An 18569-nucleotide genomic window follows, 5' to 3' on the forward strand; every position below is an offset into this window, starting at 1 on the left:
CGCCGCCTCCCCCGAGCGCACCTGTTCTGCGCGATGGCCTCCTGCCTCTTGAGCGCGTACTCGGCCCACACCCGCTGGGAGTCAATGAACTCGCTCTCCCAGGGCTGGATGTAGCGGTACAGGTTGGGGATCAGCTGGTCCTCTTCGTGGCTCATGCCGGAGCGGAAGTGGGTGATGCCCACGTCCGTCTGCTTGGACCACCTGGGGCAGCAGGAGAGAGAAAGAGAGAAAGAGAGAGAGGGTGGGGTGTTTCTTTAAAGACAGCCAAGTCCTTAATCGGCAGGGAGCTGGCAGATTAGATGCCAGAAGGCCTCTCTGAAGAGACGGCTCCTTAACTGTTAAGTGCCCTGAGAGAGAGAGAGCATAGCGAAGCTCTTCTGCAGGCCTGCCCAACTTTGGCCCTCCTGCAGATGTCGGCCTACAATTCCCATAATCCCTGGCTATTCGGCGGCTGTGGCTGAGCATTATGGGAGTTTGTCGTCCAAAAACAGCTGGGGGGGGGGCCTAAGTTGAGCAGGCCTGCTCTTCGGGGAGGGCGTTTCAAAGCCAAGGGGCCACAACCAAAAAAAAACACAAGACCCCATCTGCGGTCCCGGCCAGCTCGGGATCTCCGTTAGCCGAGGGGCCACAAGCCGAGAAGGCCCCGGCTCCGGCTCCGGTCCCGGCCAGCTCGGGATCTGTGTCAAGCAGGCGGGGCCACTGGGCAGCGTAATTAGAAGACGATGGATGGGAGACGGAGCGAAAGGCCTGAGCAGACCCTCCTCCTGGCCCAGAGCGGCGGCGGCGGCGCTCACCTGAGGTCCGACTGGGGGATGAGGACGTGGCCCATGGAGAGCATGCCCAGCCCGCCCAGCTCCTTGGGCGTGTAGAAGACGACGGGCGGGAAGCGGCTGGGCATCTTGGAGTTCAGCCCGATCTTGATGCGGGTCTGGATCTTGTTCTCGCACTTCACCAGCAGGTCCAGCAGCTCCTGGGTGTTGACCACGGCCTCGCGGAAGTAGGTCATCAGGCCGATCAGGGCCGTGTTCCACTTGTTCACGATCTGCGGGCGGGGCCAGGAGGGGTGGGGGGGGCTCAGTTCCTCCGCGGGTGCCGTGCTCCCCCCCCCACCGCCCACACCCCCCAAGAACCTGGAAAGGGACCGGGGCCTCCCCGCTTTAGTTACCTTGGTGAAGGTGGTGGAGCCGGAGGCCATCAGGATCTGCCGGACCCGGTTGTGGAACCGCTGCATGGATTCGTCGTCCACGCGCAGGAAGCACTGAGCCGTGCGTTCTTTGGTCACCTGCAAGGGCACGAGGCCGCCGCTCAGCCCAGGCAGCGGACGAGGGGGGTCCCGGGACTCCCGGGCCAGCCGGCCTCCCCCTGCCCGCCAGCAACTGGCCCAGAAGCTCTCTCGGCCAGGGCTTTGCAGAAGGAACATGTGGAACTGCACCGCGCGGTGTACGTAGGGACCGAGGAAGCGGCCATATACTGAGTCAGGCCTTTGCTCCGTCTAGCTCAGCGTTGTCTGCACTGGCTGGCAGCAGCTCTCCCAGCTTTCGGGCAGGAGTCTTTCCCGGCAGTACCTGGAGACGCTGCCAGGGAATGGACCGGGAGCATAGGGAGCTGCCATATACTGAGCCAGACCCTTGGTCTAGCGAGCTCAGGATTGTCTTCCCAGACTGGCAGCGGCTTCTCCAAGGTGGCAGGCAGGAGTCTCAGTCTCAGCCCGATCTTGGAGATGCTGCCAGGGAGGGAATTTGAAACCTGCTCTTCCCAGAGCGATGGCTCCATCCCCCTAAGGGGAATATCTTCCAGTGCTCACACATCAAGTCTCCCATTCAGATGCAAGCAGGGCAGACCCTGCTTGGCTATGGGGACAAGTCAGGCTTGCTCCCACAAGACCAGCCTTCCTCTCCTTCTGCAGAAGGGAACCTTCTGCATGCCAAGCAGAGGCGCTGCCACTGGGAGGTGGCTGCTCCTGATGGAAGTTGCCTTCGACTGAGCCCAACCTGGAGGCGCTGCCCGGGACTGAGCTCAGCAGACAGCAGCAGCGGCAGCAGCTCCCTACGTCCCCAGAGTCTGGCGTCGCAGAGGCCCCTGAGCCAGCCACCTGACCTCCCGCCCTCAGTCACTTTTTACATCAGCGGATCTTTTCGGAACCGCGCGTTTTCCAAGGGGTCGCGCATGGAATCATGATGAGAAGGAAGACAAGCCCACCCTCCCGGGCCTCCCCCCTCACCTCGTTCTGCAGGTTCCACACGCCGTCCTTGTGGGTGAACTCCTCGTAGCTGGTGCGGCACTTGGGCAGGATCCGGCACTCGAAGCCGCACATGTTGAAGAGGAGGTTGGGGTTGTCCTTGCTGTACACGGAGACAAAGCTGTTCTCCCACTGGACCGTGGTGACCGAGCGCGGCAGCCGGTTCTTGATGTCCCAGAAGACGGCGCGGCCGCTGCGGAGGGGACCGGGAGAGGCGAGGGTGAGGGGGGGGTGAGGGCGGTGCACACAACACCCCCCCAGAAGGCCCGGCGGAGGCAGAAGCCCACCTCTGCACCCCCCAGGAGCGGCCACTCACAGGTTGACGTCGTGCTTCATGAGCCGCATACGGGCGTCCCGCGGCCAGCACTTCTTGTTGTTGTAGCCCACGATGTTCTCGTTGTTCGGATCCGGGTGCTCCGTGAGGTAGCGCTGGATCAGGTCCCTGGCCTCGTCGGCAGTGAACCTGGGAGGAGGGCAGAGGGAACCCGCAGCTAGGAGGGGGGCGGACGGGGACGGGGGCAGCTGCTGTCTACGGAGTCAGACCCTTGGCCCGTCGAGCTGGGCACTGTCTACTCAGACCGGCAGCAGCTCGGTCTAGGTTCTAGGGGAGGAGTCATTCACAGCCCTGCCTGGTGACGCTGCCAGGGAGGGAACCTAGAACCTTCGGCATGCCAAGCAGGGGCTCCCCCACTGAGCTGGGACACCCCACCCCACCCAGATCCGGGTCCCAGCAAGGCCGGCAGAGATGGCCCGGCCCTGCTGAGCTCCACAGACCAAGAGCAATCGCTCCAGAACCTTCCAAGTGCCAGACGTAGCCTAAACATTTGGAAACATGTTTCCCAAACATTTGGAGAAAACTTCCCTAGGCAAACAATTCAGTGGCGAAATAATTCTGGGAGCCCCTTCGGGACAGGGAACTCTCTCGTCTGCTTTCATTTCCCAAAGCAAACTGCTTCGAGAACTTTGGTTGAAACGCCGTAGATACACCATGGTGGTAGCAGGACCAAAGAGGTCTGTCGAGAATGGATGAGTCCTCAGTGGCTCTGAATGACCCACGGGGCTCCCCGGTCAGCCCCCTTCCTACCCCGAGCCGTCTGCCCTCCGCCTTCCCCGGCTTCAGGGGAAACTCAGCCACCGAGGGCTCTGCCCTCCTCCTCCCGGCCAGCTGCCGATAAACACCTGAAGAAGATGTGGATGCGGTCGATGTATCTGCAGAAGAGGCGGATGGGGTGGGCCACCTCCGTGGCGATGTCCTGGAAACTGAGGAAGTCGTTGGGCATCTGCGGGGGGCCGGCCATCTCGCTGGCCCGGTGCAGGCCGAGGACCAGCAGGTCCATCACCAGGCCGTAGTACTGGACGATGAAGGAGGCGAACTGCAGCCCCCGGATGATCCCGTAGGAGTTGGTGTGGTTCATGTCCTGGTTGGGGAGGAGAAGGGGGAGAGGGGGAGAGGTGTGGGTCAGGGAGGGTGCCCCGGGGCACGGGAGGGCGTGGCCAGCCAAGAACCCCCTGCCAGCCAGGGCACCTTGTAGTTGATGACCACGTTGTTCTTGGCCGTCATGTAGTCGGCGATGTTGTGGTCGACGATGAGACGCAGCAGCCTGTTGAGCAGGGTCAAGTCGATCTTCTCGTACATCTTCTCGAAGCGCGACTCCAGCATGACGTTGCACTCGCCCTCGCTGGTCTCCCACACGTCCTGGAGGTTGTTGATGCCTGCGTGGGGGGGGGAGAGACGGGCGGATCACACGAGTTCTGGGGGCGGGAGGGACCTCGGAGGCCTTCTAGCCCCACCCCACCCCAGCCCAAGGCTCAGTCTCCCGTGGGGAAAGCTGGGATCTGCAGAGCTGACCCCGGAGAGAACGCCACACCCGTGCACACCCCCCACGGGGCTCACCTTGGCACCACTTGTACACCAGCAAGGGAGGGGGCTCCGTGTCGGCGGGCTTGATCCACGGAGGGAAGAGGCGCCGCTTGTCCGCCTCGTACCACAGGTACTGGTCCAAGTAGGCGTCCGTGATCTTCTCCAGCGGCTCCACGTCGTACACGGGGACCAGGTGGCTGTAGAGGTCCATGAACTCAATGCCCACCTGGCCGAGGGGAGGAAAAAAAAGACACAGCAGTGGGTCACTCCGGGGCCGGCCGGGCTGCGAGGTCCCCGGCGGCGGAGGGAGGCAGGCACCAGAAAGAGACTCACCTCCTTGAAGGCCCGCTGGGTCAGCAAGTGCCGCTTGATGCGGGACAAGGCCTCGTGGGGGTTGTCGTAGGCCTGCTCGATGAGGCCCAGCTCCTCTCGCTGAGACTGGTTCAGGCGGGACTTCACGCTGGGAGGGGAGGAAGGGAAGTGGGTGGGAGGGCTGCACGGGTGCTCTCTGGAGGCCCGGATCCCTCCGGGGTGGGGGGGGAGAGAGACCAGAAGACGCTTGGAGCCCGCCAGGAGCGCTATTGAGGGTTGAGCTTTTCACGGATAATAACTTTTCATTCCCATTTTTAAAAAAAGAAGGAAAAGTGTGCCACTTTCGGGAGGCTGAAGAGGCCGCTTGAAGAGGCCGCGTCCTCACCTGTAGGCCTCCTTCAGCCGCTCCAAGGCCAAGATCAGCAGCTTGGTGTCGTGCTTGTAGGAGAGCGGCGGGAAAGGGATGGGCGAGAACCGCCGGCTCTCCAGCCAGTGGACGGTGGTGGTGTAGACGGCCACCGCCTCCTCGGCCGTGATGTACGGGCCGTCCTGCAAGGGAGACACAGCAGGCGGGTTCAGCATGTGCACAGCCCGCCCGCCAGCCCACCCCCTGCACAGACACACACAGAGACACAGAGACACACACACACACACACACACACAGGCGGCCCCCTCCAGCCTCACACCTTCAGGTAGTTGTGCTGCCGCTCCTGCTCGGCTTTCAGGTACAGGCGGGTCAGGCGGCCCAGGTTCTTCTTGCAGACGGTCTTGTCCACGGTGGCCCCGCGGCGGATGCGCTCCCGGTTGTAGTGCGCAGTGTTGGTCCACCAGTCGGCTTTGGCCTTGACATACCGCAGGATCATGTTCTCAATGGGCGTCGGCAAGCCGGGCACCTGGCGGCAGGGGAGGAGAGCAGCTATCACTAGGCAGCTAGTAGGGGAGCAGCTATCACTAGGCAGCTATTAGGGGAGCAGCTATCACTAGGCAGCGATTAGGGGAGCAGCTATCACTAGGCAGCTATTAGGGGAGCAGCTATCACTAGGCGGCGGAGGGAGGGACCGGTGTCGCTGGATGTCAACTACAACTCCCAGCATCCCCAGCGGCAACGGCCTCTGGCTGGGGATTGTGGGAGCGGCAGTCGGGGACACCTGGGAAGCCGGGAAGGGAGCTCCCGGCACTTGCCTTCCAGGGGATGTTGGCTTTCCAGCACCGCCAGGCCTCGCTCAGGTGCTGCAGGATGGTCCGGGCCTTGTTCTGCTTGATGCCCTCGGGCATCATGTCCAGGATGTCGTGCATCACGGCCGCCCGCAGCTCCAGGTCGAAGTGAGACTCCACCCGCTGCTTGGTGACCGTCTTGGCCACCCCCTTCGAGTGACGGCCTGGAAGGGAGGAAACGAGGAGGAGGGGCCTGGAGGTCACCGCTGGGCGAGAAGCTGCGCACCAGAACCGACTGTGACTCACAACTCTGGAAGGGGCCACCAGACACTCCTGGGGGCCGAGCAAAGGGAGGGTTCGGGAATCCCCATCCGCAACGTCAGGGGGTCTCGGAAGGAGCTCTCGTTTTCCCAGCCAGAGTTTTCGCCAGCAGAGAGAAGGTGTCCTTCTGAAGGAGGAGGAGGAGGAGGAGGAACACCCCAGCCTGGACTGGCCCAGATCCAAAACCAGACGTCCAGAGAGTCAGGGGAGGGCAACCAAAGATGGCGAGGGGGGTCTGGAGAACCGAGTCCGGGGAGCTTAGAGCCGGGCACGTTTGGCCTGGAGAAGAGACGGGACTGCAAAGCCAGCCCTCCAAATATCCGAAGGGCTGTCAAAAAAAAAGTCGCACTGCTGATAGAAAAAAGAGCAAGGAGGAACAGGAGGAGAAACAGACCTGCTCTCTCTTGCTCCCGAAGGCAGGACTAGAGCAAAGCAGCTGAAGTGACAAGGAAGCAGATTTAGGCGGGGGGGAAAGTGGGAAAATATTCCCGTTAGGAAAAGTGTGCTGAGCGGCCTGCCTCGTGCCGAGGTGGGTTCTCATTTGCTGGGTGGCTGCCCGTCAGGGACGCCGAGACAGATTCCTGCCCTGAGCGTGGGGATGGGGGGTGGACTAGAAGACCTCGAAGGTCCCCTCCAACTCTCCCTCCAAGTCCCTCTCATCCCACGTGGGAGTCCCGCCGTCGGCCACGGGGAAGTTCAGAGGCAGGGACGGGAGGACGACAGCTTGGCGCTCTGGCTCTGCCGGACAAGGCAGCTGCCCTGTTGGGACTCACGGAGGTCCCCTGCGACGGGGATTTCCCAGACGTTGACTACAACCCCCATGGCCCCCAGCCGAAGGCTGCTGCAGCCAGGGATGCTGGGCGTTGGGGTCAGCCACGGCTGGGAATCCCTGCCCCGGAGAACGGAAGCGGCCCCCCTTCTCCCCCTGCCCCGCGCCCCCGAGATGGGCTCACCTTCGAACTGCCGAGCCAAGAGATTGCCCAGCCAGCGCTCCAGCAGCGGGGTGATGCCTCGCATGAAGAAGAGCCAGACGCGCCAGCCCGGGGCCCAGAAGCCGCAGCCGGGGCCCTTCCCCACCGGCCCCTGGTGGGGGGGAGGAACAGAGGGAGGGCACGGGTCAGGCAGGCAGGCAGGCTCCCCTCCCCACCCCACGCCCCGGGGGCGGCCCCGGACTCACCGTGTTGAAGCGGTAATAGATGAGGTGCTTCAGGTCCTTGCACATGCGGATCTGCCTCATCAGCTTGTACTTGTAGCGGTACATCCCCGTCAGCTGCCCGACGTGGGCAAAGATGTACTGCAGGCCGTCCGCCAGCTGGAAAGGGCAGGGAGGGAGAGGGAGAGGAAGAGAGGGGCGTTCGAGGGTTGCTCTGGAAGGCCGAGGAAGCTGCTGCCTGTCGAGTCCGGCCCTTGGTCCACCGGGCTCAGCACAGTCGACAGGGGCTGGCAGCAGCTCTCCAAGGCAAGAGTCTCGCCCAGCCCTGCCAGGGACTGAACCTGGGGACCTGCCGCCTGCGAAGCAGAGGCTCGACTGCTGAGCTACGGAGCTTCCCTAAGAAGCTGCCTTATACCAAGTCAGACCCTTGCCCCATCAAGCTCAGCACTGCCAACACTGACCGGCAGTGGCTCTCCCAGGTTCCCGACGGGGGTCTTTTTCCCAAGCCCACCTGGAGATGCTGCTGGGACTGAGAACCGGGGGCCTCCTGCAGGCCAAGCCGGTGCTCTAGCCCCAAAGAGGGGCAGCAGGAACCGCCTTCCGGCCTCTGCCAGGGGCTAAAGGGCCACTGGGGGTTGGCACGCTCCCCTGCCCGCCTCCCAGGGAGAAGAACCCTGTCCCAAAGGGACAACCAGCCTGGCCCCACTCTTGAGCCGGGGGGGACACAGCTTCTCCCCTCCCTGCTGCCTGGGGACCTCCGCAGGCCAAGGGAAGGAAGGGGATTCTGGCCTCTGCCATCCACCGGCGTGCAAAGGGAGGCCGAGTCGTGTCTGTGTGCAAGTTTACCATCACGGCAATCCACGGGAGGCTGGCTCAGTCCAAGGGCAGAGGACAGAAACACTCCAAGTCGGGGGTGCCCAACTGGGGGGGGGCCTCCAGATGTTGCTGAACCCCAATCCGTGGCAGCTGGCGCTGGTGAGGGTTGCCGCTCAGCCACCGGTGGGGGCCCCCCCCAGGCAACAAGGCGGAGCCCCTTTTCAGCAGCAGGCAGCCAAGGGGGGCCGGCCTACCTGGAAGGCGTCCACATTCCCCAGTCTGTACTGGACGTGGCTGTCCACCACGAGCTTGGTCAGGCGCAGCACCTCCCGGCAGAGGTGGAAGGCGTTCCCGAAGCGCGACTTCTTCCTTTCCTGCAAGGCAAGAGCGGGCCGGATGCTGGGCGGGGGCGAGACCCGCACGAGGACCCCGGCCAGGAGCAGGCCGACTGGTCGAGGCCGAGCCTCCAGTTGGGGGACGAGGAGCTGCTAAATAGTAACACGGGAAGCGTTCCACACTCCGTCCCACCGGAACACAGGAAGCTGCCACCGACTGAGTCAGACCCCTGGCCCATCCCGCGCCCTACTGTCTGCTCTGACTGGCAGCAGCTCCTCGGGGTTTCCGGCAGGGGATGGAGGTGCCCCCGGCCCCTGAACCTTCTGCCTGCAGCCAGGGAGCTGCACCCCCATCCCAACGGGCAGGAGCCGCCCAACAGCCTGGGAGGGAGGGAGGCAGGCAGAGGCCTCGGAGGGTGTCCCTGCAGTGCAGCCCTTGGGCCCCCCGTCCCGCCCCAGCAGCTCCTCCAGGCAGCAAAGGGGGTGGGGGGGCAGGCCGGCACCTTGGTGGTGAGGGTCTTGACGGGCTTGAGGTTGAAGTTGTAGTCCAGGTGGAGATAGTTGAGGTTCTTGCGGTGGATCAGCAGGTTCAGCATGTTGTAGCCCTGGCGGCAGACCTGCAGCCCCACCTCCACCCAGTCCAGCTTGGTGGACTGGAAGAACTTGGTGGCCTTGAAGGAGCGGAAGAGGTACCTGGGGGGCAGGGGGGGGGCAGAGGGGGTTAGGGTGTCACCAGGTGGCCAGCCGGGTCTGCCCCTGGGGAAGGAGACAGGCGGGGGCCTGTGAAGGCGTTCCCCGCAACAGGGACTCCGACTCCCATCGTCCCCTGCGACAGCGGCCACCGCAGCAGCAGGGGGTGCTGGGCGTCTTAGTCCACCCCGCCCTGGGGAGGCGGCCACCGCTTACCTCTTCTTCTGGGCCTTCGGGGGCCTGTGCTTGAGGGCGTTCAGGACGTAATACTTGAGCAGCTTCTGGTAGGAGACTCGGACTTTGACGGGCTGCCCGGCGGGGCAATGCTCCCGGTACCTGGCAGGCAAGGGGGCAAAGCGTCACTCTCCGGACCCCGCCGGGCTCTCGGCTGCGTGGTGGGGACCAGCCGCGCAAGCTTCTTTCCGGGTGTGAAATGGCTCGCTTGATGCTAGCCGTCCCTGATCTACAGTCCCACAGGGCCCCAGCCAGGGAGGGCCCGGGAGAGTCACTCAACCGTAGCACTTCGGTCCGTTTACAACGAAAGCCGCATCGCTACGCTAACTCCGCTTACGAAGGGAGAAATAGGGCAATGCGCACAGAGGACCCCGTCCAAGCACCTCGAGAAAGCCCAAAGTTGGGGATGATCTTTAGGAAGGGAGGGACACACAGAGGCTGTCTCTGCAAGGCAGAGCTTCTCAGTCCTGGGTCCCCGGATAATGGATTATAACCCCCATCGTGATGGGGGTTGTAGCCCAAAAACCTCTGGAGACCCAAGGCTGAGACACTCCGCTGTCAGGGGCGGGAACCGGCTTCGGTAGATGGGGCAGTTGGGACCATCCGGGATGCTCCTTGTGGTTTCTGACGACACCCCCAGAGATGGCAAAGCGGCGACCACATTCCAGGACTCGCAGAGTGTTCCCGCGCTTGTATTCTCCTGCCTGTCGGGCCTGCAGTAGCCACATCGGCCATGATGTAGGGTTTTTTAAAAAAACTTAAAGGACAAGAACTGCACTAAAATTGTTTCCACGTCGTCCGAAGAATGGAAATGGAAAACTGGCGGGATTGAGTCCCCCAGAGAGCACTCCGCGGAGAGAGGACCCTCGCCCACGGGAAGACCTCGCCAACAGGAGAGGAGAGCTGGTCTTGTGGTGGCCGGCAGGACTGGTCCCCTTAGCTAAGCAGGGTCTGCCCTGGTTGCATAGGAATGGGAGACTAGAAGTGTGAGCCCTGGAAGAGATTCCCCTCCGCGGATAATGGGGCCTTTCTAGGAAGAGCATCTGAGGTCCCAAGTCCCCTCCCTGGCAGCATCTCCAAGATCGGGCCGAGAGAGAGACTCCTGCCTGCCACCTGGGAGAAGCCGCTGCCAGCCTGGGTTGACAATACTGAGCTAGATGGACCCAGGGTCTGACTCAGTCTATGGCAGCTTCCTACGTCCCTCACCAGTTCTTGACCAGGGGGATGTCCAGAGCCCGGCGGGTCCGGCCGGAGCGCAGGTTGAAGGGCCGAGGGGCCCAGAGCAGGGCGATGCCGTTGGCGGTGTTGTCGGTGTAGAGGGGCGTCTCCTTCAGGAAGGGCTCCACGAACTCCGGCAGCTCGAACTCCTCGTCGTCGTCGGGGAGGGGCTCCTGGCTCTGGGGAAGGGGCAACCAAGCGCAGTCAGCGCCAAGCGCAGCGGCCAGCAAAAGGCACTTTGAAGGCAAACCATACGCGGCGGCAGGGAAGAGGCGCTGAAGGGCCCTCTCCTTCTAAGACCGAAGCCTAACCTGTCTGGGGGCGTGTGTGTGTGTGTGTGGGGCAGGGAGTTGGGCACGACTAGCCCGCTTGCCTGCCCCACACACACACACACGCCACTCATTCACCGGCGATCCTACCTTAACAGAGTGTCTGTGGGAAATGGGGTTGATGAGAGGGTCGAAGTAGAAAGCGGGAAGGTCCGGATCCTCCGTTTTGATGAAGACCACATTCGGCGTGTGATACCTGAAGAGGACAACACGGAGTCAGACAACACGGCCGCCATCGCCTCCTCCCCCTCCCCTTCCCCGCCGAAAGCCCAGCCCCGAAGCCTCACCAGGTGAGGTGGACGTGATGGGGGAGGTTGTTGTACAGGTAGGGGAAGGCGATCTTGTACTCGGTCCTGATGGGCTGGCGGATGATGATCTTGTTGATGTCGTTGAACTCGTTCCAGTCCTCGTCCCTTTGGGGGCCGGAGGGGGAAGAGGGGGCCAGGTGAGAAGAGACCCCGCTGCCTCCTTGCAGAGGGGCGGCAGCGGCAGAAGCAGCGCCCAAGCCCGGCCCGGCCCCGCCCCGCCCCGCCCACTCACTGCAGGTTAATATCTCGGACCAGGGGCTCAAACTTGGGGCCCCCCGGGATGGCCATGTTGAGGGCCTTGGAGGTGAAGAAGGCCTTCAGGTCGAACAGGTAGAAGTAGTTGTCGTCCACCAGGTCCGTCAGCAGCTGGTTGGCCAGGCGGTACAGCGTGGACATCATGGGGAGCGTGAACTGCCAGCGCTGGTAGGTGGAGCCGTTCACGTACCTGTCGGCCCGGAACGGGGATCCTGATTAGGGTCACGGACCAGACCAAGTCGAGGAAATACTCACAGGCGGGGCAGCTGCTGGGGGCGCCCACCACTTTTTCCCCGCGTTTCTTTTCCTTTCCCCTCAACTAGCTTTTGTCACTTAAGACTGATCTGTTCATGACTGCCACGGTGATCATTGGTTACGGGGAAACCCAACAATCATTTTTTTTAAAGCCTCAAAAAAGCCAAGGCAACTCTCCCAAGGCATGCAGAGATGGGGTGTTCTCAGGGCTGCCACTGGAACGCCCACCTACCCACCGATGGTGGAGAACCCTTTGCTTTGCTTTGAAGCTCCGTGCATGAGGACCTCCCACCACGAGCCCTTGACTTCTCTCCTTTCATTCTTGTGGGAAGGAGTCCCACCGTTCTCAGATCCTCTACAGACGAGGCTAGCACACAGGCGGCTCTTCCAAGCGGGATCTCCAGATACAGGGGAACAGCCCTGCTGGGTCAGGCCCAAGGAGGCCCAGCCACTCCCACCGTGGCCCCCCCCACCAGATGCAAGAATGGAGGGCAGGCCCTCTCCTCTCCAGCTCTTCGGATTCAGAGGCCGCTTGCCTCCGGAGAGCCCATCGCTTCCTCTCCCGGCCCGAACTCACTTGCGGTTGTCTTTCAGGGGCTGGTGGTCGTAGAACCAGTCCAGGACCGGGGCGTCTTCTTCCGGGTCCAGCTCCAGCTGGATGGCCTCTAGGGGCTCCACATCCAGAATGTTGTCCGCGTAGTCGAGGGGCGGCTCCTCGTCGTCAAAGGGCGGGAAGCGCATGCGCTTGAAATGCCGCCGGTCCCTCTTTTCCCGCCTCATCATGATCCACATGGACCTGGAGTCAGGCATGAGAGCCTTGTCACGGGGATTCCCAGACGCCTGTGGACTACCGCTGCCATCGTCCCCAGCTGCAGCGGGGGGGGTGATGGGAGCCGTAGTCCACAGGCATCCGGGAATCCCCCTGACAAGGACCTTCTGTCGGGCGGCGGAGTCCGGTCCCAGGACCGCTGATCCCGGAGAGCTCACTTACCCCCACTGAGCAATGTAAACCGGCTCGATCACCCACGGGATCTCGTTCACAAAGGAGATGGCCCCCGTGATGTGGTACAGGACGGGGACGTCTCGGATCTGCTCCCAGGGCATCGGCATGTTCTCCAGCAGCTTCAGGACGGCGTGGGGCATGTACTTCAGGGCCCTGCGGAGGAGCGAGAACCAGCTCTAAGCGACTTCCGCCCCCCCGGTCCGTCAGGGAGTGCTTGGCTCAGACACGCCGCAATGCCGGGCTGGAATCAGACCAACCTGGTCCGGTGGGAGCGAGCACGGGTCGTCCCCTTTGCTAAGCAGGGCTCACCTTGGTGTGTGTTTGGACGGGGGATTACATGCCAGCGCTGCCTGCTATAGACTATTCCTCTTAGGGGGCAGGGGCTGAGCTCAGTGGCAGAGCATCTGCTTGGCAGGCAGAAGGTCCCAGGCTCCGTCCTTGAAAGCCTCCTCAGGCAGGGCTGGGGAAAAGACTCCCGCCTGTAACTTTGGAGCACCGCTGCCGGTCAGTGCAGGCAATACTGAGCCAGATGGGCCAAGGCTCTGACTCGGCTGAAGGCGGCCTCCTAGGTTCCTAAACCAGATTTGGGGGGATGTGACTGTAGCTCTGCGGCAAAAGTACTGCATGCAAAAAGGACAGAGGTTCCCTCCCTGGCGGCAGCGTCACCAGTTAGGGCTGGGCAAGATTCCTGCCTGGAGCTCTGGAGAGCTGCTGCCAGTCAGAGCAGACAGTCCCGAGCTCAAGGGGCCCAAGGGTCGGACTCAGCCTTCCTCTGCCACATATACTCGACACAGCACCACGGGGACCAGTTTCTCCCCTCCTCACCCCAAATAAACGCGCTTGTCGTGCCGGAACTTCCTGTTGGTCATGTCGCCGTGGTCACGGATGATTTTCCGCACGTGCTCAGGGGGCATGTCCTCCTTCTGGGCATCCACGAAGCCAAACTTCCTCTTCTCGGCATAGCGCTTGGCCTGCAGCTGCTGCCACTTGCGGGCTGGAAAAGGAGGCGGTGGCCTGAGAACATGCAGGCAGCCCTGCGGGATCCGGCCCCAAGGCCTTCCCTGGTCTGCATTTGGATGGGAGACTACATAGGGGAAGGTCCCAAGTCCCCTCCCTGGCAGCAGCATCTCCAAGAGAGGGCCGAGAGAGACTCCTGCCTGCAACCTGGGAGAAGCCGCTGCCATCTCCCACTCCCATCATCCCCAGAGGCCAACAGCTGGGGATCATGGAAGTTGTAGTCCCCTGCCATCTCTCAATATGCACTCTCTTTCAAGCGGGCCAAAGCAAACCCTCCCTGCATCTTTGAACCCAATATCTCTAGCATGCTAGCCCCAGAAGCTGCAGAAGGCGGGCTCAGGGTCACCTTCCACTTCGCCCTCCCCATCCACCAGGGTCCTACCTTTCTCCTGCAGCTTTTCTTCGGACATATAGTCCGGCAGTGGGGCCATGGGCGCAGGCATCGGGGGGCAGGGCCCCCGGAAAGGGAACACACCTGCCATGGCGACAGATCAGGCCTGGGGAGAGAGACGAGACACAAAACCGCCGAGTGAGGAAGAGGAGAGCAGAAATGCCCCCTTCCAAGAGGCTGGCGTATACCAGCATTGCCCACAGACCACCAGATCAGCACCCTCCCAATTTCTCTGCAAAAAAAGAACAGCACAGCTCAAAGCAGTTACAGTGTCAATGCCCACTGTGCGGGGGACAGCTATTATTATTATTTTTATTATTATTATTACTACATTTATATCCCGCTCTTCCTCCAAGGAGCCCAGATTACATACCCAGATTACAGACTTGAGTTTCTCTTTCACAACAACCCTGTGAAGCAGGTTAGGCTGAGAGAGAAGTGATTGGCCCAGAGTCACCCAGCTAGTTTCATGGCTGAATGGGGATTTGAACTCAGGTCTCCCCGGTCCTAGTCCAGCACTCTAACCACTATACCACGCTGGCTATGTATCATAATGTACATTTCTTCTACAAACAAGTTGTTTTGCTTGGCCAAGCAACTATGGAATAATGAGGCACAGAAGTTATATTATTATTATTATTACATTTATATCCACGCTCTTTCTCCAAGGAGCCCAGAGTGGTGTACTACATACTTGAGTTTCTCCTCACAACAACCCTGTGAAGTAGGCTAGGCTGAGGGAGAAGCGACTGGCCCAGAATCATTTTGGGAGGAGACTTTTCCTCAGAGGACTGAAGAAAGTGTACCTCAAATGTTCCTCAGATATATATTATGGATTATTTTATTTTTTCCATTTTATAGCCCGCTCTTCCTCCAAGGAGCCCAGACTTAGGTGCCCAGACCTACTACAGACTTAGGTTTCTTTCTCACAACAACCCTGTGAAGTAGGCTAGGCTGAGAGAGAAGTGACTGGCCCAGAGTCACCCAGCAAGCCTCATGGCTGAATGGGGGATTTGAACTCGGCTCTCCCCAGTCCTAGTCCAGCACTCTAACCACTACACCACGCTGGCTCTCTCACGCTGGTTATACCACTTACTAAGGCCCTTTCTAGGATTAATGATATACACATGCCCTATCCACCCGTTATGTTAAACACCCACGCAGCCTATATACAGTGCATACACGCACAGACCAGGACCAAGACACACACACACCATTATTCAGAGATCATGGCCAAAGGCACATACAGTGCCGTAGTTTCTATCTGTGCCCTGCATTTGAGGGGGCCTGTACCTGAGTTCACTTTCAATTAATTAATTAACTAGCAAGAACAGCATCTGAGCACTTTTTTCTCTTTCTTAATTGCTAAAAAAATAAGAGAATCCAACTAAATTTCAATTATCAATTACACAGACCAACTGCAAGATAATCTTTGGATTCTTGTTAACCCAAAGATTAGTTCACTTTTAATTAATTAATTAATGAACTAGCAAGAACAGCATCTGAGCACTTTTTTCTCTTTCTTAATTTCTAAAAAACATGGAGAATCCAACTGAATTTCAATTATCAATTACACAGACCAACTGCAAGATAATCTTTGGATTCTTGTTAACCCAAAGATCAGTTCACTTTTAATTAATTAATTAACTAGCAAGAACAGCATCTGAGCACTTTTTTCTCTTTCTTAATTGCTTAAAAACATAAGAGAATCCAACTAAATTTCAATTATCAATTACACAGACCAACTGCAAGATAATCTTTGGATTCTTGTTAATCCAAAGATCAGTTCACTTTTAATTAATTAATTAACTAGCAAGAACAGCATCTGAGCACTTTTTTCTCTTTCTTAATTGCTTAAAAACATAAGAGAATCCAACTAAATTTCAATTATCAATTACACAGACCAACTGAAAGATAATCTTTGGATTCTTGTTAACCCAAAGATTAGTTCACTTTTAATTAATTAATTAACTAGCAAGAACAGCATCTGAGCACTTTTTCCTCTTTCTTAATAGCTAAAAAACATAAGAGAATCCAACTAAATTTCAATTATCAATTACACAGACCAACTGCAAGATAATCTTTGGATTCTTGTTAACCCACCCAACCAAAATTACAACTCAAAAAAGCACCCCCACAATGGTACATACACTTTCAAAAGGAACACGTGTTGCCTATTCACACACACGTGTGTGTGTGTGTGCATGCACAGGTTACATATGCATTCACAATGAAACGTCTGAGCAGAGACATACCACATGCATATCCCAGGAAATTGTCTCAACGTTTTTACTCCGTGAAATTGTTTTACTTTTTCTTCTGTTTTATATTTGTTGTGTTTTAGATTGTTTGCACCACCCAGAGACACACACATCAGGCATATGACAAATATTTATATACTCTTTTCCCACAAAAGAGCCCAAAGTCACTTACACACATCATATACATACACACACGCAAAATATTATTTTTATGTGTGTATGTATAAACAAATATATAAGAAAGCCGGCTCCCTGTCCCCAAAGGGCTTACTCACAATCTAGAAAAGAAACATAAGCCTGCATAAGATACTTGACACCAGCAGCCAGCCCTGGAGGGATGCTGTGCTGGGGCTGGATAGGGCCAGTTGCTCCCCGCCTGCGAAACACAAGGCAGAGACTCGCCACTTTAAAAGGCGTCTCTTTGCTCAGTGAGCAGCCTATGAATGGCAGACAGGGAGATACATGTGGAGTATCAGGACTCCGTCTACACAGGGCCAGAAGCACGTTAGACTGTCTGTGGCCAATTCGGCTCCGTCTTTCATATACGGATTCAATGGATTCAAGGTGCAGCAAAGGGCTCAAGGAAGGGAGGAAGGAAGGAAGGAGGAAGCTCCCCTTCGCTCTTCCAGTCCTTGCTTAAGGGTCGGAGCACAGGAACGGGCTTCAGTCCGGATTGGCGCGTGGAAACGGGGGTACGGGAGGTGCTAATCCGAATTAACCACTCCAGATTAAGAGGAGCCTCCCCCACGCCCGCCCGCCGGCCCCCCAGGCTACCTGCCCTCCTGCGAGCGAAGGGCGGCCCTCCAGCGGCTCCTCTGCTTCTCCTCCGTCTCTCGCTTCGCTCCTTTCAGCAACCAGCGCGGAAAAGCCTCTAATGGCCGCCGCATCCACTTTACGTGAGGCCGCCGTACTCACTGCGCAGGCGCAGGGACCAGGCCCCGGAAGGGGCGGGGCAGAGTGTAAGGGGATCTACCCAATCACCTCCCGGCTTCAGAGACGGAGAGCGATGCTAACCAATAGGCTTAAAGAAAATAGAACTTTTTTTCCTCCGGCTCTGCCGCGGATGGCGTGGTAGTACTTCCGGGTTAAGGGAATTAATTTTTTTTTTTAATTATTTTTATTTTATAACCAATGTGTCCTGCGTGTCCATCTTCTATTGGCAAAATGCCAAGGGAGAAAAATAAATTAAAAGGAGCCACAATGGTTTTTATGTCTGTGGCACCGACTAGGCCTCGCCCAGGCAACAAGGCCCGCGCCCCATAGAGCCCCATATAACCCGCCCCGGGAGGGCGAGGGCCTGTTCCTCCGCCCTTCCCTCATGTGTGAAGCGCTCCTCCCCAGAGCTGCGCCCCGAAATATATTGCGAGCCTTGGAACATCATGCAGGTCTAATGGGGGAAAGAGTGCCTCTGAGCATCTGCAGAGTGCTCTTGTGGCCGGCGCCCGGCCTGCGCGGCGCATGCGCACAGCAGGGAGCAATATCTGCGAGTCCACCCACCGATGCGACGTTGCTAAAATGTGTCTTCCTTTCTAGATCAAGATGCATTTCTTGCTCCTGCTTGCAACAGAGCTTTCTTTCTTTCTTTCATTATTATTTTATTTTGAAAAGTGCAACCAGACCAGACTCAAAACCTCCAATACCTCCAATAAAGTAAAACTGCAGTTTCTAAAAGGGGCAGTCAAAAATGCCACTCACGTCAAACTTGCATGATGTTAGATGACACCCCCCCCCAAAAAAATAAAAAATAACTGATAGCAATGAAAACCATCCAGTGAGCCCTCCAGGCTCCTCCAGAACCCAGATCCTGACCAAGGGGACCCATTTCTCTCCCCCCTCCCCACCAAAGCCGCTTCCCACATGGTCTTCACCAGGGAATGCAACATTCTCCTGCAACTGATGATGGACGGACTACGTGCCGTCAAGTCGGTAGCTTTCCTTGCACCAGGGACATCCAGACAGGGCCAAGCACCAACATCCATTTTATTCTTTGATTATGGTTATTTTGCGCAAACACATCCACACAGCTTGTGACAAAAGCAGCAAACCGCGTCAGTGCATTTCCCCGTGGATGTCCACACCATACTGCAGTAGCCTCAACCCCCTTGGGGGCAGCAGCCAGGGGCGTAGCTAGGGCAGAGGGGGGGCCCTGTTCTTCCCTCTCTCTGGCGGACCCCCCCAGAGTGATGGAAATGATGAAGGAAATAGGGAAGGGTGGCGCTGGAGGGCCCATCCGCTCAGTCACAGCAACACTCCTGGCCAGTGGGATGACACCAGTTGGCATGGAGTCTCTTTGGTTCATTTGGAAAGCTGGCCCTGTTTTCCCTAGAGAGCTGACGGCGAGGGGAGGATTGGGCAGTGGCTACTGTCCCTCTCAGGGCCTAAGCCAACTGAGGTGCTAAGTAGCATCTTGGGGGAT

The 18569-nt window shown here is 58.6% G+C and overlaps 1 protein-coding gene across 2 annotated transcripts in view; it reads right to left on the reverse strand.

The window, feature by feature from the left end:
- PRPF8 (pre-mRNA processing factor 8) overlaps positions 1-18569 on the reverse strand; it is a 31578-nt gene that overhangs the window by 11267 nt on the left and 1742 nt on the right. The window contains exons 1-26 of one of the 2 annotated variants that reach the window (XM_053274901.1): positions 16928-17080; positions 13884-13998; positions 13310-13478; positions 12473-12637; positions 12059-12277; positions 11204-11416; positions 10951-11076; positions 10754-10859; positions 10323-10513; positions 9099-9218; positions 8696-8885; positions 8112-8231; positions 7066-7200; positions 6842-6971; positions 5595-5791; positions 5099-5305; positions 4798-4961; positions 4434-4560; positions 4134-4326; positions 3765-3952; positions 3419-3657; positions 2556-2702; positions 2222-2432; positions 1166-1282; positions 795-1042; positions 22-201 (exon numbers count right to left, since the gene is read on the reverse strand). In XM_053274901.1, coding sequence (XP_053130876.1) covers positions 22-201; positions 795-1042; positions 1166-1282; positions 2222-2432; positions 2556-2702; positions 3419-3657; positions 3765-3952; positions 4134-4326; positions 4434-4560; positions 4798-4961; positions 5099-5305; positions 5595-5791; positions 6842-6971; positions 7066-7200; positions 8112-8231; positions 8696-8885; positions 9099-9218; positions 10323-10513; positions 10754-10859; positions 10951-11076; positions 11204-11416; positions 12059-12277; positions 12473-12637; positions 13310-13478; positions 13884-13983 — 4202 coding nt within the window. In that variant the 5' untranslated portion in view covers positions 13984-13998; positions 16928-17080. Of the gene's footprint in view, positions 1-21; positions 202-794; positions 1043-1165; positions 1283-2221; positions 2433-2555; positions 2703-3418; positions 3658-3764; positions 3953-4133; positions 4327-4433; positions 4561-4797; positions 4962-5098; positions 5306-5594; positions 5792-6841; positions 6972-7065; positions 7201-8111; positions 8232-8695; positions 8886-9098; positions 9219-10322; positions 10514-10753; positions 10860-10950; positions 11077-11203; positions 11417-12058; positions 12278-12472; positions 12638-13309; positions 13479-13883; positions 13999-16927; positions 17081-18569 lie in introns of those variants that run through there. The other variant, XM_053274902.1, reaches the window with a different exon arrangement.

This window comes from Hemicordylus capensis, chromosome 12 (genome assembly GCF_027244095.1).
Source record: "Hemicordylus capensis ecotype Gifberg chromosome 12, rHemCap1.1.pri, whole genome shotgun sequence".
Taxonomy (NCBI): Eukaryota; Metazoa; Chordata; class Lepidosauria; order Squamata; family Cordylidae; genus Hemicordylus; species Hemicordylus capensis.